Genomic DNA, 24,360 nt, shown 5'->3' with positions numbered 1-24,360 from the left:
TCATGCCCAAGATTTTCTGACCGTTATCCCGATTGATGGCTTGGGCCAAAGCATGTCTGCGGTCGAGTATAGGGCCATTCTTAAGTACCGTTTGATTATCCAAATGTACCCAGAAGACGAAACATGTCCGATCTGCCGTAAGGCTTGTCTGTATAAATTCGGAGAGCATGCGGTTCATTGCAAGGAGATGCCTGGGTTCAAATACCGACATGATTGGGTGCGGGACGTTCTTTTGGACATCTTAAGGCGAGTTCGGATATCAGCTAAAAAGGAAGCCCCCGTAAACTTCCTTACAGACCCCACGGAAGGGAGATCCACTCTACGACCGGCAGATTTGCTCGTCTTTGGTTGGGCCGGGGAAAACGCGATTGTGTTGACCTCACATGGGTATCTCCTTTAGCTGGTTTAAGGGATAATGGGTTTGTAGCTGGGCAAGCAATGAAAAGGGCTAAAACGAAGAAGGTGGAGAAACATGCTAAAGCCTGTGAAGAGAACCAACATGTTTTTGTCCCTCTGGCTTTTGATACATTTGGCTCCTTGGCACCGGAAGCTATCCGTTTCCTAACCAGGGTCCAACGGGTTGTGCATGGCAATGTGTCGACTCCAAAGGGGCAGGGGTATGTCTTTAGAAGGTTATGGTTTGCAATTAAGAAAGGGGTGGCGGCGCAACTTGTTGCCCGCCTACCTGCTATGTTGATGTAATATCTATGTTTCTATTATTAATAAAAAAAATAACTAAATTAATTCAAAAAAAAATAACTACTGGTTCAATTTGGATTTGGTTTTTTTGTTTTTGATATTAAAACAATTATTTTTTTAAGAATAATTTAGTTTATTTTTTTTTTCGTTTGTCACCGTAAGTTTTATACAATTTACTATAAAACGATTACAATAAAGTTGCAGGCAAACGGGCAACAAGCTGCGCCGCAACCCCCTTTTGAACAGCAAAGCCAATCCTGCTAAAAACGAAGCTTTGGGACCTAGAAGCTGAAGAGGTTCCGTGTACGACGCGCTGAACCCTACTCAAAAATTTCACAGCCTCTGGAGCCAGAAAATCAAATGTATCAAAGGCAAATGGTAGAAAGACATGTTGATTATCTAAACAAGCTTTCTCGTGTTTAACAACTTTGCCCGATTCAGCCTTCAACGCAGCCTGACCCACAACAAACCCACGGTCCCTGAGCCCAACAAGAGGAGACACTCCTGTAAGATCCACACAGGCGTGTTTCCCCCCTGCCCACCCGAACACAAGAATATCAGCTGGTCGTAAAGTAGACCTCCCTTCAATAGGATCCGTGAGAAAGTTAACAGGGGCCTCCTTTTTAGCAGAAATCCCTGCCCGTTTAAGAACATCACACAGAACATCCCTAACCAGATTATGTCTGTATTTAAAGCCAGGCAATTCTTTGCAATGCACCGCATGGTCACCAAAAAAATCCAAACAGACCTTGCGACAAATTGGGCAAGATTCATCCGTCGGGAAAACACCGAAAGTTGGCCGGCCGGGACTCGAACCAACGACCTCAGCCGTCCAAGAGAGTTAACACACACACACCAACGACCTCCTTTTTAGTTTATTTGGTTTAATAATAACAATAGGGGCCTGAATTTATATGTTACTTAACATTTAGTTGATTATTCCATATTTTAAACCAAAATCCTACAAACCCAATTCGGTTCGGTCCCCATCGGTGTAGTTTTTTTGATTTTTGGTTGATAGCATTATAGCAAAACCAAAATCAAACAAAATTATAGGTATTAAAAAAAACCTTAAAATCGAACCATTGGTTTTATAAAATTACTTATTTGGATTCCATGCATAACAACAGGGGCGGATCTACGTATAACGATGCGGGTTCACAGAAACCCATTGAGTTTCAGATCTTATATAGAATGTCTATATAAAATATGAAAGTGAACCCATATATGCTTTGTGAGTGAACTCAATTACAAATTGGATTTGTGGTTTGTTGGTAAAATTCTTGTTATCCTACTATCACAACCTGGGTTTCAATCCCCCTTCCTGCAGGGGTTTTTTCTTTTTTTAAATTTTAAAGTGGTCATTGATTATAGTTTTTACCCATCACATTGTAACAACACAAGTAACAAAACATACAGCATCCCCCAGCCCCCCATCGTTAAACAGTTCAACTCCATCAAACCCTAACTGAGCCACCATAGTCCAGCCACTACTGCACCGCCCTCCGCCTCCGCAGACCTTGCGCCAACCTCATCCGCCTACCCTTGACCCTTTAGAGTTCAGTCATTTAGGGTAGTATTTTTGTTTATTTGATGTTTTGACTTTTGATTCAAATTTAATAAATTCATTATTTGTTGAATGAATGAATACAAGTTAGAGTTAGGATGTGGATTTGTCTCACAAATACAAGTTAGAGTTAGGATGAACGAATGAATGATTTGGTTGAAATTTCAAATTTGTTAATTGAATTATAAAATCAGTGATGTATAATGATGATGTTTGTTTTTATGTTATTTGTATCGTATTTTTATCATGTGATAAACCTTAACTGGCTCGAACTGTTGAACCGAACCGTTGAACCGACCCGAATAATGAATCCACTGGAAAAAATTCCTGGATCCGTCACAACAATATATTAAATTTTAATTCCGGGCATAATTTTTTAGAGAAAACGACTATAAGATTTTACCTACTTGACTTGGTGGTGTCATGTTGATAAAGAACAATAAGACCTACTAATAAGTGTCCCACAACATAAACAACACCAACATTAAGACCGGTCACTATGGAGAGGGGCTTCAAAGCCCCTTCCCAGTGCCACGTCAGCGCCACGTGTGCACTGGGGGCTTCAAAGCCCCACCCCAAAGATGTCCTTCAAAGGTGACGGGGTTTCAAAGCCCCTTATTTTTTTTTCTTTTTTAATTTAATAAAACTAACAAACTTAATATAGCAAACTAAATAATAAAAATCAAACTTAATTAAACTAAAATACATAAAAAAAACATACAAATAGAAAAAAAAATACAACTAATTTTCGGCGTTCGAGTCCTCGTTTGCGTATTTTGCCATTATCCTCTCTTTCTTTTTCTCCAAAAACGCTCGCGTGGCCGAATCTAGATGCGAGAGATCCTTTGCGAGGAGCTTGAAGTCCTTCTCTCGTTGTCGTTCCGATTTAGCCTTCTTTCTTTCTTTCTTCATGCATGACTTTGTATTCCGCATGCACCGCTTTTCTTTCTTCGTGTATTATCTTGAGTTCCACTTTCGAGTGTTTTTTTTCCTCGCGAAACTCTTTAAGTGCAAGCTCCAAGTTGTCAAACCGCGCGCTCACATTGGAACTCATCGAGGATGTCGTTCTAAACGAAGACCCCCCACCTCTAGCCGCCGCCTTGGCTCTTTCTCTTCCCATTGGACGTGGCAACTCATCCGGTTCATCAAATTGAAAATCGGGATCAATCTCGTTCAAGTTAAACTGAGAACGAGCATCCGACGCGGCTTGAGACGGCGATTGATCGGCCGAAGTAGACGTTGTTTTTGACCGTTTGGACGGTCGCGGTGAAGATGTCGGGATCGGATGCCATTTTGACGAGCTCGTGCATTTCATCCAAATATCAAACATCCCCATGCTGAATTCGCCACCATGAAGGCAATTGTATTGTTTCAACATATCCTTAAGAAAGTCGGCATCGTTCGTGCTGCTTCCTTTGTTGTTCTTAAGGCGAGTGTAAATTGTGGAGAAGTGGTTCATTTTTAAAACCATTGCCTTCCATTTGTTGGAGACGGAATCATCCCCGCGGTAGCAACCTCGACCCATTATCTCAAAAAATTTACCACATATTTCTCTCCAAAAAATCGCGGTGCATTTACCGTCACCTAACATCGAGTCTTCGGATGATTCAATCCACGTTTGCGCCAACGCCGCTTCCTCATCGTCTTCCCACTTCTTCCTGTCGTACGATTCGGTTGGTGTTTCATCGGCAACGACCTTCTTTTTATGGCTTCGCTTGCGAGGAGCTTGGGGTTCGTCGACTTGGGTTTCGGGAATTTGGGTTTCCACAACTTGGGTTTCGGGTGTTTGGATTTGGGGTGGCGGAGGCATAAACGGAATTGGCATTCGATAAAACATATCGTTTGGAGGCATTGCGGGTACATTCTGGTTGGCAAAGTAAGGGTTGGTAGGGTCATTGTTTGCGAGTAAACTAGCCCACCACCTTTGAGACGGATCCCACGGGTTTGGGTTGGTGTTCGGGTTTTGGTTAGGGTTTGAGCTCGAGCTCGTGTTCTGGTTTGGGTTCGGGTTTGAGCTCGAGCCGGTGAAATTTGAGAAAGGATTCATGATAGAGAGTTGAGAGGTTTTTGTTTTGAAATTTGATAGTATTTGGTATTTGTTTGTGTATAGAATGATAAAATGAGTTATTATTTATAAATAAAATAATTAGTTTTTTTTTTTTTAAAAAAAACTAGCCGTTCAAATGAACGTTAGGGGGGACCCACCAAAGCCACACCATCCGCGCCGGCCGTTTGAACGGCGAAATCCACCGCGCCCCACGGCGGTGTTCCCCGCCCGTCGCCACCTCAGCCGAATAGTAAATCTACTGGAAAAAATTCCTGGATCCGTCACAACAATATATTAAATTTTAGTTCCGGGCATAATTTTTTAGAGATGACGACTATAAAATTTTACCTACTTGACTTGGTGGTGTCATGTTGATAAAGAACAATAAGACCTACTAATAAGTGTCCCTCAACATAAACAACACCAACATTAACACTTTTTTTAAGTAACCTGACAATAAACATTCAAATATATAATAATAATAATAATAATAATAATAATAATAATAATAATAATAAAAGCATCTAACCAAACGTTTAAAACTACAAGCTACCACAATTTAAGTTCATAAAACAACGAAAACAAACCACTTTATTCATTCGTTCATTCATTCCTAACACACGTACTTATCACTCAGTTGCCTTTGTCGGGTGACTTCAAGTAGAGACTCTCACCACCGTCACCACCGCTACCGCTACCACCACCACCACCTCTACCCTCACCGGTGGGACCCGAAACACCAATACCGATATCTTGCTTACGACCAAAGTCAGGGAAAGCAGTCAAGTGGGACCCACTGACACCAGCATTGGTATTGTCTGCGTGTAACATGTGCAGCCCACCGCTGGAACTCATGCCTAGATGGCTATGCATTGCTTGCTGTTGTTGTAGTGATGAGTACTGTTGTTGCTGGCTGTACATCATGGATGAACGTGCAGCCATGAGTGCTTGTGGTGACATTTGTTGTGCTTGTTGTTGCATGTAGTGACTAGCTCCTGGTTGCTGCTGCTGCTGCATCATTCCACTTTGAGCATACTGTGACATGTATTGTATTGCATTATATTATATTATAAGTACATAAACTGTTAAGTGTTTGGTGTACATTCAGTGTGTTTACCTGGGAATGAAGAGGTGGTGCTTGAGGTTGAGAGTCAGCAATGGCAGCAAGGTACATTAGGTTCCTCTGAAGCTTGGCCTGGTGTCTGACATTATTATCAAACCATTTCAAGCCATCAAGTTTTGGATCGTATATATGTGTGTGTCTATTATTAACTATATAGTGAGTAATAAATTTATAAATTTTGTGTCCACCAAGGGGACCATGATTTCATGTTTTGAATAATATTTTAATCCATCATGATAAAACACAAAACTTGCTAAAGAAAATATTTTATACCAAGGCTGGCTGTTGTGGCTTAACTAATTAAAGCACCTAGCCAGTGCCATGTATACAATGAGATTTAATTAACCCAACCATTGTGGACCCCACCTTTTTTAGCCTCTCGGTGACAAGAGGGCAAATTTTTGGGCGTGGGCATGTTAAAGAGGGTGCGTGGCGGCGCCTTCACAACACATATTAAATGCACTCCTTCCTTATACGGGTAGTATGAAAGGCACACATACGTATACGGACTACGGACTGTATCTAAACGACGACATTTTAAGCGACATTGTATAAGAGCGGTATATGCATTTTTCAAATAATATTAAAATAGCATTGAGTAACAGGTCAGTCAAATCAATAATAACTACATTGAGGGTACGTTTATCAAAAGCCCATACAAAAATGTTTGGATGTGCTTTTGTTGTTTGAAACTATGACAAACATACAATAAAAAACGACCCGTAAATAGTGCAAAGTTATCAAAATGATTGGAAACACTCACTCTGCGCATTCAGCCATTTTCCCTGAGTTTTGGCTCTCAACAATCTTCAAGATCAGAGACTTGTTTTCATCCAAGTACTGCACCAAGTAAAAAAGGAAAGAAAAGAACAAGTATAAAAACCAGAAGTAAATTCCATGTTAAGAAGCATAATAATATAAATATTAAATAATACTGACATGCATTATTATAACTTTTAAAACAAGAATGTATATTTAAAGCCAACTCATGTGCAAAACACAAGAAATTAATTATAATAATCTTATCTTGAAATGTGTAATGAAATCTGCTAATAAGATACCTAGACCACAAAGGACAACAAATGAAGCAATGGAGCAAATCAAAAAACACACAAGCACAAAGATTGATGAAGATAAAGAATCTTTGGTAAGTGGTAACCATTTCTTTAATTCCAAAATAAATTAAAGTATTCATTTACTTCATAAATAAGCTAAGAAACTCCATACAATCACAAAAAATATGGGATTTTGGGCAGTCTTAATCTGATAAAAAAAAAAAAAACTGTTTCTCAATCATTAACAAGTCTGGTGCATATCTACTTACTTCAAAGAATTTAAAATAACACCCAAAACCCTAAAAAAAATCTTTAAAACCCTGGCAAGGTATCATGCTATTATTAAACACTAGCTAACATTTTGAGTGTGTTTATTATTAACATGTAAAACTAATAAACTAATGTTTGGTCATGTTACAATAGCTATGGTATGGGCTGAGTTCAAAATCTTGATTTTTGTGCCAGTTAAAAAAGTAACACAAAGGGTGAAAGTTGAAGACTTTTATATATTTTGGCAAGCATAAAAGCATCTATGATGATGGTAGATGAAGAAAACATTATAAAAACTGAGTATTTAATGTTGCAGTCAAAAGGTTGAATAGCAGACTTGTGTTCACACTTGTTGCAGAAGTTGTTATTATTATTATTATTATTATTATTATGATCAGTAGATGATGCAAGATGAAGACTTTTGCATAAAGTACAACAGTAAATCATACATACAAATATATACACGTAACAATATATACAGGAAACTTGTTGCAGATGAAGAAACAAGCAGGGAAAAGGCAGGCAAAATCCAAAAAAAAAAACATAAAAATAAAAAGATGAATAAAGTTGAACAAATCCACCAAAAAAAACATAAGTGGATTCTAGTGTGTAGGAAATGAAGTAAACCTGTTGAATATGATCAGTAGTGACGTTGTTGGTGGGATAATAGGCTGCCATCATGGGCTGCATCTGCATCAGGTGCTGCTGCATTATATATAATAAATATATATAAATGATAGTATATGGTATTTGTGTTCCACTACCCTCTCTCTCTATATATGTATATATATATGTATGTATATGTATATGTGGGTGGGTGTGTTTCTCTGTCTAGAATGGATAGAGAGGATGAAAATGAGAGAGAAAATGGGGTCCTGTGTTTGTGGCTTAAAACTCAAAAACACACACAACACAGGGTTGGGTCCAGTTGTTTGATAGGCTTTGGCCATCTCCACTTTGGTGGGATGGTAAAAGCTTTGACCTTTGGGTGAGAGGTCTAAGGTTCGATCCCTGGTAATAACGGTTTAATGTAAATAGTATGAGGAAAACATTAATATTAAAAAAAAAAAAAGTTGTTTGACAGGGGTCTTTTGAAGCCCCTTAAGACTAAGTAGTGAAATGATATGATGGATAGAAGGTGGAAATAAAAAGAAAACAAAAAAGGTAGCAGGCTTTTCTCAGTGTCCTACGATCTTTGGCTATATATACAGCTGGTGGTGGGATGAGGATACACCTATTTCAAATTAGGGTTTTTGATTCCCTCAAAACTTCAAATCACCATCAACAATTAATGTCTTTTATATCTTATCTTTTGGTTGTAATTTTTAACATCTATAAATTGTTAAGAGGTAAGATGTTAGACCATGTGTAGTCATAAAGCTCCACTATTAGTGGTTATGCGTCACGTGACGCCCAGTCAAAGTTATGGTTTTGTACAAAAACAGGCTGTAGTCATAACTCTCCACATCCAGGGGTTATGCGCCACGTGACGCCCAGTTATTATTAATTTTATTATATTTTTAAATACTAAATCATTTAAATAAATTAACATAAAATTAAAAATTACATTAAACTTCCAAATAAAAAATACATTAAACTAAATTAAAAAAAATACATCAAATTAAAATAAAAAACATAAATAATACTAATAAAACTAAAACTCATTTATATTTTTCTAAAATTTTCGCTCGTCGATTGGCTTTTAGAGATTGGACTATCGGTCGTCTTCGGATAGCTCGTTTGATAAAATCTCGATGTCTTTGTCCATCTTATTCCTTCGAAGTAGGTCGACGGCATCCAAATTTACTTGTAGTCGTTGGGTTTCAAGTTGGTGTAAATCTTGGAGTCGAGAGTTCATTAATTGGAATTGGCTTTCCAATTCGGGATTCGAACCCGTTGCCGACGACGAACCGGCTCCTTTCCCCTTTCCTTTGCCTTTGGTTCTTCTACCCCTGGCCGAGGCATGTCGGTAGTATTCACGGGGTCATTATCGCTTAAGTTGAAGTTTCGAGCGTCGGAACGGGGCGTGTCTGGATCAACAGAAGATGATGTTTTAGACTTTTTTTTATGCGGACCACCTTCGGCTTCGGCATCCAACACCATGCCCCATTTTGGGTGATGCCTCAATAGGTCTTTCCAAATGCCAAAGTAGTTGAAGGTCCCGCCGACCTTATGTTGAAACTCAACCAACGCGTTATCCATGACTTCCGCGTCCGAGACACCGCTACTCCTAGTTCGATTCATCCGAGAGAAAACCGTATGGAAAGCCATGCATTTGGTGTTTATGTCGCCCCATTTCGACAGTAACGAATCTTTTTCTTGACGCGAGTCCCCGCCAAGGTTGTGAAACCTCTCTATAATTTTGTGCCAAAATACCCCGTTTTTGATAGTTCGCTAAAAAAATAAAAACATTACAAGTTTAATGTTTGTTATAAGAAATTTAAAAAAATATTTATGCATTTTAAAAACCTACCGCCTTTGGCATCTTCCGATATTTGGCACCAAGCACGAGCATATAGTAAGCACTCGTCGATACTCCACGCTATCACCGTCTTTTTAACCCGAGGTTCGCCGGCGGGCTTCTTTGCGTGTTTTTTCGAACGTCCGCTTTGGCTCGAACCGCCCTCGGGTTGTGTCTCCGGCACGAACTCGACCTCGGGTTGGGTCTCCGGGGCGGGTTGGGAACCCGAACCCGCAAAAATGTTTGTCATTGGGTTTTGGAAACCGGGCACCGCATTTGGCATAGAGCTTTGTAGAAGTGCAATGTACGCGGCCATTTGCGGGTCATACATTTGCGGGACGGGTACGCTTGACGTCGGGGCGGTAGATTGGTTCGGTTGTGGATTTTTGTTGCCTTGACGGGCATATTAGCCGAAACCGAGAATATTTTGGTTGTTGTTTGGAAACATTTTAGTAGAAATATTTGTGTAAAAGATATAAATTGGTATAGAAGTAGAAGGAGTGTGTTAAAAAAATGAGTTTGGTTTGTTTATATAGTATAAATATAATTAATATATATATTTTTTTTTAAAACCACCCCAACGGCTAGTTTTTTTGATTTCTGTGCCACCATGCGCGTTTTGTATACAACGCACAAAAAAAAATTATCATAACGCAGGGGGGGGCGGTGTACCCCCGCGTTTTCACCCAAAACGCTAGCCACAACGCTAGCAGTACACATGGTCTTAGTTACTTCATATGAATTTATAAATTTTTTAACGGTTAACAAATCCTTTAAATGAGTCTCGTGTTGAGGAAGAGGTTACCTTGTTACTGGCTAAATTCACCGTGTCGGGATACACTCGTCTTTCGATCCGGAAAAACCCTTAACTAGGGTCAACGCTCGTGAACACTTGACCTAATGCACTACAATGCGATGAGAAAAAACTCGTTCATTTCAAGTATCCAACTAGTGAAAGCCACATACTCGCCTAATCTCTCAACACTCGCCCGAAGGCACAACAGAATTGTGAGATAAAACTCGTTCAGTTCAAGGATTTTTCAATTAGTGAAAGTCACATACTCGCATAATCTCCTATAGTCACAATGGTGTCTCTGAAACTAAATGATGGGGCATAAATAGAACGTATCACATGAAATACCAAATCTCTCCCTTACTACTTCACCACTGACTCATTGTCAAACATCTTTTTAACCTATTAAATATGTATGGAGCAAATAGTTTACTTATGATAAATTTTTTATTTGAAAGGAAGGTTTAAATTAGTACACAATTTCCATATAATGTTTTTGTATTAATATGAATCTACACAATCTTTTTTCACACGTTAAAATGTTAACTTAAGTAGTATCAAGGTAGTTTTTGAATGTTAATATGCAAATAAATTTTTTTAAAACGGCTAAATCACATTTTTAAAATTTTATAAAGTACCAAAATTTAATCGTAAAGAAAAACATATCTATTTCAGAAGTTACGTACCTTAGCGTCCATCCATGTTGCTATAAAAGTTAATCACTTAATTACAACCTCTTCGGTACATGCATAAACCTTAAACCTTAGGTTTAACTTACATCCTTTTGCATAAAAAGAATAATTAATTTTTATAGTATATAAATATTGACCATTTAGAGTTCCAATGTCCTTAACTCGTGACAAACACTTTCAACAAATATCCCATTAGACCTTTTGTAGTGAGGCGTTGTTCACACAAAAAGCCACAAAGCGTCGAGAGGGTTTAGCGTCCCTCCCTTAAATGGTTTAACCAATCAAATTAATATCTCATAACTTCAACCAATTACATTTTTATTTTATTTATATTTAATTTAAATTATAATAACTTGGTAATCATGAGAGGGGTTTCGTCCAGTCATCCACTAAAACCATTTTTGAAAAAAGCCCAAATGCTAGGGACGTCACACGACGCAAAACGTTCTTATACGGGCTTCATCTACTACTCACGGTCTTACACAACCTTGTTTATGGGTGTTTTTGACTTTATATTTGTAATCACAAACATCTTTATTGTTGAGTTCAAAAGACAAATCATTATCCAATGGATTTCCTTTCACTTTGTATATTGACGCCCATTTAATTGCACAAAACGTTTATAGTGTTAAATGCGCTTGATTTCATACTTCAACTCATGCTTAGTACTATATGTACTAAAGGTCAAATACATTATACAGACTAATAATTCATGAACATGCTCGTTTTTGGTTCAACGGTTCAGGTTTCATCGAATTTGAGACATGGTTAGCGTATATGTAAACTTATGCCAGTGCTTTTTAAAGAGTTAATTTTTTTTATCTTTTCATATCTATGAGAATAAGTTTGAGTTCAACTGATTTTTAAGTTTTTAGCTTCAACCATCTGCCTAAACTGAGTTGACCTGAACTCGTTTTAACTAATCACTCAATCAGGCTCAACCTATCGTTTTTGCTTAAAATAAGAAGAACAAAAAACTTAATACAATTAATAGAGGTAACTAATCCTATTTCTTATGATGTCTAGATTTGCGATTTAAAAACTTCTTATTTTCGATTTAATAATTAGAACGTTAAAAATATACTCACACACACCTTTTTAATACACATTTTATTTACATGTACACCCTTTTTAAAAAGAGAGAGAATTTATGAATAACAAATCCCTAAAAATAATATGTGTATGCCATGACATGTTACACTGGACTACTTGCTTTTTGAAGATTCAAAAGGCATCTCGTCATAAAAAGAAGAGACATGATCACCACTTGCAATCATGTCCAAATAACGATTGTACCATCCCAATCAAATTTATTAACGAAAATGACATTGGGGCACATTTTATAAATATTTCGACAATCACAATGGTTGGTTTTTTGATTGGTATTACACGTTTGTGATAATTTTTGAATGTTCTCTATGTTGGTAGTATCAAAGTGGATAATATATAAATTAGTAGGGATGGAGTGAGTTAAGTCGGGATGAAAATGCGATTTGGCATGAGATTGGGAGTGCGGAGCCTGTTTTGTGAACCCCACCCTCACCTTAAGACTCGGTGTTGTGCTGTTGTTAAACTGACTCTATTAGACCACATCACCACAACCGCCAAAAGGAAGCCGGGGGGGGGGGGGGGGGTGGGTTCTCAGCGTTAACCGATTAACGCCCATGATGCCTCAAAAGCACGGGTTCGTTCACCCCATTGACAATCAATCATATATTTTTTTTTTCTTTGCGTTTTGTTTTTTCTTAGCATCTAGTTAATCTTATTAACCGACAGCAGCATTATTAAATGGTTGGCTAGTTAAGCTAACTTGCTACGTGACATTAAGATGGCATTTTAATTAATCGTTCCGGGTTAAACCAGAGTCTTAACACCAATGTAATTTTTTTTTATTAAAAAGAATGGGGTTGGACTTAAGAGTAAATATGTAAAATGAAATTTAGAAAAGAGACCCCAATGTCATGATGTGTCACATGAGGCAGATAAGTCAGAAAGGTGGCGCACACAATATCCAAGAAATTCACAAGACAGGCATCTACCCCTATGCTCCAGGAAATTAAGTTTGCAACTCTCTTAATATCATATCTTTTTTCTCCATTTTAATAAATAAATAAATATAATTCTTCTATTTCGGTTTTCAGTCTACAGCTTGAGATACAATAGCAAAGTAAAGAAAGTGGTTTTGAGGTAAAGTTTCTACTTTCTTTTTAAAAAATGAACAAATTTAATTAGCGGAGAAGACATGTGATGATGACGGTCGATAAACGTTAGAGTTTGGTGGAGAGTAACGGTGACAAGTCCATAAATCTTTTCAAAGAGTGTCGTTAATCTTTGTATTCAGACGTACATCATGAATTATACTTTTTCCGGTTCGGTTAGGATGTAATCAAATAATAAAAAGATAATTCTAAATCCATCATAAAAATATGTGATTAAACTGTAAAAAAAAATAAAAAGATCACTAAAAATTTTCTTGTTATAAAAACAATCAATTACATTTATTTCTTAAAATAATTACATATGCACACTATCGGCTAGCAAAAAAAATTATCCATGAATATTTAGATATACATGAGGTGGCTTTGTAACCCCTTGACCCAACTAATTTTTAATAAGTTCATTAGATATACTAATTAATCTTACAATTTTATAAGCTTCAAATAATATATGTGGTTCTTATCAAATGAAAAGGAAAACACTCATGGGAAATACAAAATACTTAAATGGTCAAAATTAAAAGAATAAATAAAACGGTAAATTAAAAAGCCGTTAGATGTAAACTTTTTCTTTGTTTATGTCTACATCCATTAAGTATTGAAAATTAAAACAACTTTTTACAATCTATTATTTGCATAGGTTGTACCATAACATTGATAATTTTATTAGTTCTAATTTCAGCATAGTACTATATTTTTTCTTTGAAAGGCTAACAAAATTATTATTATATCGCTCCTTTAAATGACATATTTAACTCGTTCGATTGCAACAATACATCTAAACGAGTGATGGTTGTGTTGAAACCATCTATAATAGTATGTTATCAAGATTTAGAGAATGAACGAAACTATATAAAATATAACGAATAACGATGTATTAAACCATTAAAAACCCGATAGGTATTAATATTATACAGCCTTCTATTTTCCACAACATTCCATCACATGTCTTAAAGACTCGTTATTTGAATATAGATGGATCTCTATATGGTGGTCACTACTCACTGGTCAATACATATTGAAACAAAATAATTGTGGGTGGTATTTTTGTAAATAGTATATAAGAAAGGACATACTGGAATAATAGTTATAATAATAATAAAAATAAAAAAGTACAGAACCCGGGCATGATTTGTTTGGAATAATTCCCCACCAGTAGTACTCATCCAACAATCATTCATGCTATCTATTTTTTTTAACGATCAAACGTTGCATTATACAATAATCGAGCCATACTCAAACAATAACTTTAATAATGATAATGAAGAAACACTAGATGACCCCGGGCAGATTACGGATAATCTGGGGGTTAAGTAGATGTTTCCCACGAGGGTTAGGTCCGGCAAAGATGGTTGTTCTTATGATGACCTGCAAAACAGACACCGTGAGCTCGTCACTGAGAAGGGGGGGTTCCTCCTTATGACCACCCTCCGGCGTGAGAATCAGACTAGATTGCTTTGAATATAAGTGTATATTGAGAGAGACTGCTAGTGAAGATAAGATACAAGATAATGATACCGTTCCAAGGTGTTGGAGTATTTATAGCCGAATGTAGGTTTCCAAGCAGGTACAGCCAGCTGTATAATATTCCTTTCCACCAATTGTGGGCTACGCACGTGCCATGCTGGTAGTTGGTGGGTAGGCAGCGGCTGATAGTGACATGGCCGGCTGTGTACTATTCCTTTTCCGCCGGCTGTGTACTATTCCTTTTCCACCAACTGCAGGCTATGTACGTGCCACGACAAGGGTTGGTGAGTAGGCAGCGGCTGATAGTGACATTTTGTACTAGAGCGTGCTCCTCGTACTGTTGTCGGTGAGCTGTCACCCTGTGATTGGTTCATGGGCTGCTTTGGTCAGATCTTATCTATTTTGTCCATACCTTGGCAGGTATAGTACAAAAGATCTTCCAGAAGCGTACGGACTGGCTCATTTGGGCGGGAGTATACCCGCCTTGCTCATTCCTTCAGGTAACATTACTGAATTATTTAGTGCCTTGTGCGTGTAGCCTTGCTATTAGTGCGGGTAGCCTTTCCTGATGGCTTGTATCCGCAACTGCGGGAACAGGCGGGGTACTTCACCATTGGGAGGCTTTACCTACGGGAACAGCTGGCGTACTGCGCGTAAGGTCTTCTCTGAGCATGGTTGGTCCTGCGGAACCAGTTGGTCCTTGCGCAGACGTCCCTCTTCAAGGTGAGTCTTGCGGGTCCAACTGGGCTCTGCTGGGACCTACCTCTTAGCCTGCGTGAAGCCTGTACAAGTGCTAAGACTATTTTTTTCAGGGTAGAGTACCGGGTTTCTACGTCTGTTAGGACACGGCTAACATAGTAGATACGCATCTGGTTGCCTTTCCGCTCTACTAACAGGACTGCTCCGGTTGCTCTATCTGTGGCGGAAAGGTATAAGATTAATTCCTCCCCCGCTTCTGGTGCTGTGAGCGTTGGGAGTTCGATCAAGCGTGACCGAATTTCCTGAAAAGCTGCTTCCGCTTCTGGTGTCCAGCGGAAGTGCGTTTTCTTTAAACAGTTTCTCAATGTTGACACGAATGGGAACGCCCTATCCGCATGGTTTGCCAAAACGCGGTTAAGTGCGACTAGGCGTCCATTCAGTGTCTGAGCTTGCTTGATGGTAGTAGGTGATTCCATTTTGAGAATGGCTTCGACCTTTTCAGGGTTTGCTCTGAAGCCATCTTTAGTAACAATGACTCCTAAGAACTTCCCTTCTTCCATCCCAAAGGAACACTTGCTCGGGTTGAGTTTCATGTTTATCTTTCTGAGCGTGTTGAAAGTTTCTTCGATGTCTTTTAACATTGCTTCTGGCTCAGGGCTTTTGACGACCAAGTCATCCATGTAGACTTCCAAGTTTCTCCAAATTTGGGCATGAAACTCTTTGTCCATCAGGCGTTGGTATGTGGACCCTGCATTCTTAAGTTCGAATGGCATCATTTGATAACAAAATGTGCCATCGGGCGTCCGAAATGCTGTTTTGTCCTGATCGTCTACGGCCATGTGGATTTGATGGTACCCCTTATACGCATCAAGGAAGCATTTAAGGCGAAACGGTGCCAACGAATCCACCTTAAGATCAATTTCGGGTAACGGATAACAATCTTTGGGGCATGCTTTGTTCAAGTCTTTGAAATCTATGCACATGCGCCATTGTTTGTTAGACTTCGGTACCATAACGGGATTTGCAACCCATGTTTGATATTTGCTCACGCGTACGATGCCCGCGTCAAGGAGTTCCTTGACTTGGGTTCTACACGCGTTAGCCTGTTCCGCCCCCATTACTCTGCGCTTTTGTATGACTGGCGTAAAAGCCGGGTCACACTTGAGCTTATGCTCTGCCTTACTTCGAGGTATACCAGTCATGTCAGCTGGTGTCCACGAGAAGATGTCAGCGTTTTTCTGTAGTAAGCGTTTGAGTAAGGTGCGCGTAGGGTCAGTGATTGTTGGGCCAATGGTAACAGCCTGGTCTGGGTATTTGCCATTGAGGGCCCATTTTTCTGGTTCGGTGATGGTTGGTTTAGCCACATTTGGTTTGGGTTTAGATGAGACAGATGCCATGCATACCTGGGGAATACCGGTGATCATCGCTACACCCTCAGCTGTTGGCCATCCCATCATGCCGTGGACTGAAGATACTACGGCATTGAATCTTGCCATCCCGTCTCTCCCGAAGAGAATGTCGTATGTGTGGTGTGGCTTCCTCATCACGACAAAGTCCACGTCTTCTGTGCGGGAGTGTTTCCCGTCCGTGAGAATGACGGGGAAAAATTGGATACCCAGGGGGGTGTTTGTGCTGCCGTCGAACCCTTCCATCGAGGCGTAGACCGTTTCCAGGCGTTCCTTGTCTTCGTCATCTAGCTTGTCGAAGAACTGCCTGTACATAACCGTTGACGAGGCGCCGTTATCAGCAAGAGTGCGGGAAGTGATGTAGTGCCCCAGCTGGCTTTTGATGACAATAGGGCCTTCTTTGCTGGGTCCTCCTGGCACTCGCGGGAAGCGCACCTCAGCTTCCTTCCACGCGCATGGTTCTGTCGTTCGTCTTTTTCTTCCTCTGATGTTACTATGAACCATGTGAATGCTGATGCCAACGGGCTTTCGTCCGTTGCCTTTGTACCAGTTATCATTCCTCCCTCCATTCTTGATTGATGCCACAAGGTGTGTAAGTCTTCCATCCTTGACGAATGTTTCAACAATATTCTTCAAGGATGTACACTCCTCAGTGTTGTGACCCTTTGTCCCGTGGAAGTCACAGGATTTGCTCTGATCCGCATTAGGTCGCTGCCGGATCAATGGAGCTTTTGGCCATGGGAGTTTTTCAGTGGCAAATATCTCCGTGACGTTTTTGGTGAGTGGCGTCCACCGGTGTTTTCGGCTTAATGGGTGCGTGTTATCCCTTCCGCCTACTAGAGGGCGAGAGCTGGATGAGGTGTCAAAGTTTACCCTTGACTGCCAAATACCTAGCTTCCTCTTTTTGTTTTGTCGAGCGGTCCGAACGTTGTTTTCTCTAGTCCTCTGCGTGTAGATGTGTGTATTCTGGGGAAGATCCCTACCTAGTTGCTTCTCCGTTTCGGCAAAGCGCTTGGCCGCCGTCATGATGGCATCCCATGTGGATGGCATGCCGTCCTTACCCGTCAATGTGCGGATAAGCTCTGGGTATTCGGCGCCCTGGATGAAAGCGGCGCGAACAAGATCTTCGCTTATGGTGCCCAGACTCAGCGTTTTGGAGTTGAAGCGAGTGATGAAGTCTAGTAAAGATTCATCCTCCTCTCTAACGCAGTTGAGGATCGTCCACTGCTCTTCAGTATATTTCCTCTGTTGACTGAAATGTTAGCTGAACTTGTGTTGAAAGTCCGCCTAATCATAGATGTGGTGGACCGGTAAACGATCAAACCACGCCCTGTCCGCTCCAACCAGCGTCATCTGAAACATATAACACCACGTGGGTTCCGTCCAGTTGCTGACGGTTGCCCCCGCTATGAATCTGTTCAAGTGATCGTCTGGGTCGGATATACCGTCATAAGTGCCTATGTTGGACATTTGTTTGGCACTCTTCGGGGCGATTGCTTCCGCAATGTCCCTTGCAAACTTGGACGTTCCTGCATTTGCAACACTTGGTCTAAAGGTTTTGGAGAAGTCACGTGGGTTTCCCCCCGCGTTCCTTGGTTTGAAGGTTTCTCCAAAATTCCTTCTCGGTTGGAAGTCCGTTTCCTTGCGCTTCCCTTTCGCCCTATAGCGAGGGTTTGCGTCACTATCGGATTCTTCCCAGTCATCGTCCAAGTACTCGCACTCATTGCTCATGTTGAGCTGTTGTCGAGTGCTTCCGAATTCGTCAGCCTGTTGGAGTGAACGTAGGCGTTCATCCAACTCAGCTTGGAATTCCTTCTGACGTGCTTCCGCCCACGCTTTAACTTGATCAAGTGTTTGGCGGGGGAGCCTCGTCTGTTGTTTTTCCACCTGGGTATTAATGAATCCCAGTGGATGATTGTTTACTGCACTTGCCCCGGCTTGGGTAACTGGGGTAGTGTTCGTAAAATTTGTGTACTCGCCGGTGTTCCCCCCAGTAGATAGGGTTGCGGTTACCGGGTTGTCTTGGTCACTTGCTGGCCTTGGCACCGGAGTAACCTTAACCATTTTTCCAGAAGTTTTGAAAAAAAACTAAAAAAGAAATAGTTCTAGGTTTTATGCACGGATGGCGCCAATGAAGAAACACTAGATGACCCCGGGCAGATTACGGATAATCTGGGGGTTAAGTAGATGTTTCCCACGAGGGTTAGGTCCGGCAAAGATGGTTGTTCTTCTGATGACCTGCAAAACAGACACCGTGAGCTTGTCACTGAGAAGGGGGGGTTCCTCCTTGTGACCACCCTCCCGCGTGAGAATCAGACTAGATTGCTCTGAATATAAGTGTATATTGAGAGAGATTGCTAGTGAAGATAAGATACAAGATAATGATACCGTTCCAAGGTGTTGGAGTATTTATAGCCGAAGGTAGGTTTCCAAGCAGGTACAGCCAGCTGTATAATATTCCTTTTCCACCAATTGTGGGCTACGCACGTGCCATGCTGGTAGTTGGTGGGTAGGCAGCGGCTGATAGTGACATAGCCGGCTGTGTACTATTCCTTTTCCGCCGGCTGTGTACTATTCCTTTTCCGCGGGCTGTGTACTATTCCTTTTCCACCAACTGCAGGCTATGTACGTGCCACGACAAGGGTTGTTGAGTAGGCAGCGGCTGATAGTGACATTTTGTACTAGAGCGTGCTCCTCGTACTGTTGTCGGTGAGCTGTCACCCTGTGATTGGTTCATGGGCTGCTTTGGTCAGATCTTGTCTATTTTGTCCATACCTTGGCAGGTATAGTACAAAAGATCTTCCAGAAGCGTACGGACTGGCTCATTTGGGAGGGAGTATTCCCGCCTTGCTCATTCCTTCAGGTAACATTACTGAATTATTTAGTGCCTTGTGCGTGTAGCCTTGCTATTAGTGCGGGTAGCCTTTCCTGATGGCTTGTATCCGCAACTGCGGGAACAGGCGGGGTACTTCATCATTGGGAGGTTTTCCCTACGGGAACAGCTGGCGTACTGCGCGTAAGGTCTTCTCTGAGCATGGTTGGTCCTGCGGAACCAGTTGGTCCTTGCGCAGACGTCCCTCTTCAAGGTGAGTCTTGCGGGTCCAACTTGGCTCTGCTGGGACCTACCTCTTCAGATAATAAACTGATAACTAGCGCGAACTTTATATACTATTACATATAAGTTAGTTAAATCATAACATCTACACATTTAATCTAACAACGTATGTTAAGTTGTTAACGTATCAAGTATTATAAAATAAATTCTTATTAAATTCTTGGAGCGCGATGATATATGTGAATATAATACATTTTTTGTGCCAAACGACCTAACATTTATGTTTTGAGTGACTTTTTTTATTTATTTATCATTTGTAACATGTATATATATTACACACGTTGGCATCATATTATCATAAATCTTCAAAGGCATCGAGTTAAACTCAAATGCAGCTTAGGGTACTTTAACCAAGCTCGAACTTAGCTCTATATAGGATATCTAAATCTCCTTTATTTAAAATATAGAGTACTTTAATCAAGCTCGAACTTAGCTCTACGATAAATAATCATCACAAATGAAGATGAAGTGGTTTCAGTCACACATTATGCCTCTTATATGAATTATTAAACCAGTTATAAACGTGATAAAAATAAATAAATAAGATTACAAATTTGTAATTATTATTGGTATAAGATATTTGCCCTATTAGCTTTAACACCATTTTTAGAAATCATATGGTTTTATATCCTTAACTTGCATTACTGTGGTAATTTTGTACATTATATGTTTCTTGCAATTAGCCTTCATATATAGTCCACTTTTCTCATGTGAGTGGGGTCCAATTTCCTCAGAGAGAAATGGGCCCAGTAATAAGGTTTATTTTGCAGTACCTTACAACTTTGACCACTAATTTGGGGTTGTTACAAGATCAAATCAATTCAAGGACATTTCCTCTATTATCTCTTTTGAATCACTATCTTTTCAACCAATAACAAAACATAAATCAATAAATGCTACATTTTTTTAAATAACTTATTTAAAGACAACTTGTCAAACTTTCAAGATGATAATAATAGCTTATGTTTTAACATTTGATCAGCTATTTCTCAATAGTAAGAAAAACTGCATGAAAAAAGCTAAGATATTTTTTAATAGCAAATGTTACACTCATAATCAATATTACAATTACACCAATGATATACGTCTTTGTTCAGGTTTAAACTTAAAACCTACATTGTAAGAGGCATATGTCTCTAGGGGTCTACGTTGTTAACAAAAAATAAAACCTTCATAGTGTCAATAAACACATGCTACAATTTCACTAATGGACACATTATTTTACCTTTCTGCTAGCCAGTGAAATCATGTTCCATCTCTTTTATTTTGGGTTGGTTTTGGGATAAAACCAAACTGAAGAAACACTAAGTGACCCCGGGCAGATTATAGGTAATCTGGGGGCTAAGTAATGTTTCCCACGAAGGTTAGGTCCAGCAGAGTAAGTTGTACTTCAGGGAACCTGCAAAACAGACACCGTAAGCTCGTCACTGAGAAGGGGGGGGGTTCCTCCTTGTGACCACCCTCCGGCGTGAGAATCAGTCTATATTGCTCTTTGAATATAAAAGTATATGAATACTATTAGAGCAGTTATCAAGTAAGTTATACGAGATAGTAGATGATGAAATGATAATACCATTTGCTGTCTTTTATAGCCGAAGGTAGGTTTCCAAGGGGTTTAGCCGGCCCAACACGCTACCAACTGTAACCTATGCACGTGCCCTACCTGTGAGTGGTGGATAGGTAGCGGCTGACACAGAGCAGGCGTGCCGTGCACTCTTCGTCTTCTACCAACTGCAGGCTAGGCACGTGGTCTGGCAGGAGTTGGTGGGCAGGCGGCGGCTATTGGTCACAGTGCTGTGGCATGCTGTCTGCCACGCTGCTGTCAGTGAGCTGTCGCATTCTTGGTCAGATCTTTTGTCTTTACCTCGTCAGGTATCACGCAAAAGATCCTCCATCATACGGACTGGCCCATTTTGGCGGGAGTTTTCCCCCTCCCGCCTTTGCTCATTCTTTCAGGTGACACTGAATATTTGTAAGTGTTAAGCCTTATGCGTGTAGCTATGCTGTGCGGGTAGCCTTCCCTGATGGCTTGTATCCGCAACTGCGGGAACAGGCGGGTTACTTTACCATTGGGAGGCTTTTCCCTGCGTATGCAGCTTGCATACTGCGCGTAGGCTTCTCTGAGCATGGTGGGTCCTGCGGGAGTAGATGGTCTTTGCGCAGACATCCCTGTTCAAGGTGAGTCATGCGGGACCAACTGAGCCCTGCTGGGACCTACCTCTTCAAGTCCCCCCAGTCCAATGTTCTTCTCACGAATGTCTAATAAAGTGAGGTGAATTTTTGGACTTAAGCAAAGGGTTTTGAAAAGGGGTTTTTGTAAGGTTTTCCATGGGGGTTCTTCCCGCGGAAGTCCTTGTCACTTGCAGAAATTCCCGAGTTTCCTGCTTGGTCTTTGGGTATGATGCGGGTAGGTCTGTAACCTCCTCGCAAGTCAGGAGCATTGAGTCTTAGTTGTGCGGATTCTCCCTGTGGTTCTGGTAGTTTTTGAACATAGTGATCAATTATGTTTAAACCACCAGTTCCATCTTGGAGCCTCAAACAACGTAGTACTCGATGTTCCCGCAATGCGGGGATATTACTTCCGTTTTCACAAGCATTGCCCAGAAGATCCTTCCTGGTTTCAATTCTCAGCGGGTGCTAGGTATGTGAAGGGTTTTGCCTTTACACTGTACCTGCGTCCGTCTTACGGTTACTTTACTTCCAAGGTATTCCTGGCGTCCATTCCCTGCGGGTGCTAGGTATGTGAAGGGTTTTGCCTTTACACTGTACCCGCACCCGTCTTATGGTTACTTGGTTGCCAAATATTTTGGCTTCAATTCCCTGCGGGTGTTAGGTATGTGAAGGGTTTTGCCTTTACACTGTACCCACACCCGGCTTATGGTTACTTGTTTGCCAAGGTAAGGGATATTTTCCCGCTTACTTTTTTGAACCTTAGTCTTCAAATTTTTAAATTTTGAAATTTGAAGAGTTGGATGGATAACAACCCAATACCTCAAACGTCGTGCGACGGTTTCTTCTGACTGTGTCAGGACGTGCCAGAAGTTATGGCGACATGACATTATGTGGTCATTCCAGTTGCTTTTTCAGGCGCGTGGGCACGGGATTTCGGGCGCGTAGCCGCGAAATCTCTGGCACACGTCCTTTTTGACAGCTGTTGCCAGTTTGCTTTTGCCACGCGTCATAGTTTCATTGCACCTTTGATTTCTCTCTCTTCCGTATTAAATTCATCGCATTAATTGCGATTACTATATAAAGGGGGAGAAGGTTATTTGCAATTCACACTTTCCACTTTCATCTCTTCTTCTCCAGTAATTTCCGGCGAACTTATCTTTTTCAGTAAAGCATTGCTCTGAAATCTCTTCTTTCTTCCACCATGTCTTCTCACGATGCTGATGATCAGAAGACTGCTGGCGAATGCCAGTGTTATCTTCCTGTCGAGCTGTACCAGTATATCGTCAGGAAGTTCATGCTCGAGTCTCTCGAGCCTGAGTTTCCTGAGCCCCACCATACTGTGTACGATGCCCCTAGTGGCAAAATCGGGGTTTATGCTGCATTCTTTGTCTACGGGAACCTTAGGTTTCCGTTGACAAAGTTTGTGTACCGTGTCCTAGAGAGGCACGGTGTGCACCTGACAGAGGTGCACCCCATGGCCATTGCCAAGGTCCGGCACTTTGAGTGGGTGTGCCGGATACTGGGCCTTGAGCCCCTTGTTGACCGCCTGATGACCTTCTATACTTGGAGGTGCATCCAAGGGTGGTACACTCTTACAACCCGTATCAAGGGTTTAAAGATTTGTACCACCGAGCGGAGTCTTCGCTCATGGAGAAGAGAGTTCTTCTTTATATCCGCTCGAGCCATCCCCATTGCCATGAAGTTCAAGAATGGCCAGCCGCTTCCGAACCTTCCCGCCATCAACTACGAGGAGGCGGAATGGTTCGCGAAGATATCCCGGGTCCAGTCCCCGGTTTTCCGTTTTCCGGAGTCGGCGATGGTGATGCTGGGGATGAGCCGGGTGTGGAAGGCGGCGAATGCGGATAAGGTTCCGATCGTCCTTGAATATGGTTCGAACTCTACCCCTTATGGTATGTCTTGTTTCTTTTTTGCTGACTACGATTTTTTCTAACTTTCTTGTTGATTTCAGAGGGTAACGATCTTCAGTCGCTCCTGAATCCGCGGGAGGAAGATGGTCCTGCGCGGATGGGTACTCGTGCTCTGGACGAGAACGAGTTGCCCATCTTAGAGCAGACTGCGGGTCGGTTCGTGGAGGTTTACCCGCCAGGCCAAGAGATCCTGAGCCACCGACGGCCAGGTAAGCCTATCTTCTACCCTGAACCTCTCAATGCTGTGCCTGCTGCTGGAGTTCATGACATTTCTTCTTCTGAGGAATCCGCAGAAGGTCCTCCACTGGTGCGGAAGAAAAAGGCTGCCGTCGGGAAAGGCAAGGAGAAGGTGGCCTCTACGGCCGACCCGGTAGTCCTATCTGACTCGGAGTCAGATAATGCAGAGGTGGCGGGGAAGGCCGGTGGTGAGGAGACCACCGCTCCGGAGGCTGCAGGTGTTACCTCCGGGGAGGCAGCGACGACGACGGTTACCGGTGTCAAGAGGCCGGCTCCATCGGGTTCGCCCCCGCTCGTCCGTGCGTTCAAGCTCAAGAAACCCCGTAAGTACCCCCATAATTCTTGTCTAGATTTGTTTCAAATAAATTTTTCTAACACTTTTGCTTGTGCAGGTGTGGATGTTGACGCATTCC

The 24,360-nt window shown here is 41.2% G+C and overlaps 2 protein-coding genes across 2 annotated transcripts in view; both read right to left on the bottom strand.

Annotated features, from left to right (window-relative positions):
- Positions 1–24,360, bottom strand: part of LOC143544131 (sister chromatid cohesion 1 protein 4-like) — a 240,928-nt gene that overhangs the window by 203,073 nt on the left and 13,495 nt on the right. The gene's annotated exons all lie outside the window — the stretch shown is intronic.
- Positions 4,847–7,679, bottom strand: LOC143544104 (uncharacterized). Its single transcript, XM_077036260.1, has 4 exons — positions 7,389–7,679; positions 6,200–6,276; positions 5,431–5,515; positions 4,847–5,348 (listed from the first exon to the last, which is right to left on the bottom strand). Exons 1-4 carry the CDS (start codon positions 7,470–7,472, stop codon positions 4,947–4,949), a joined length of 648 nt encoding a protein of 215 aa, XP_076892375.1. The 5' UTR covers positions 7,473–7,679; the 3' UTR covers positions 4,847–4,946.

Source organism: Bidens hawaiensis, unplaced genomic scaffold (assembly GCF_021521415.1).
Source record: "Bidens hawaiensis isolate Kalapana, Puna unplaced genomic scaffold, B.hawaiensis_p1.1 tig00013428_1, whole genome shotgun sequence".
NCBI lineage: Eukaryota > Viridiplantae > Streptophyta > Magnoliopsida > Asterales > Asteraceae > Bidens > Bidens hawaiensis.
Note: the sequence above shows the minus strand (reverse complement) of the source record. Positions and strands in the feature narration are given on the sequence as shown.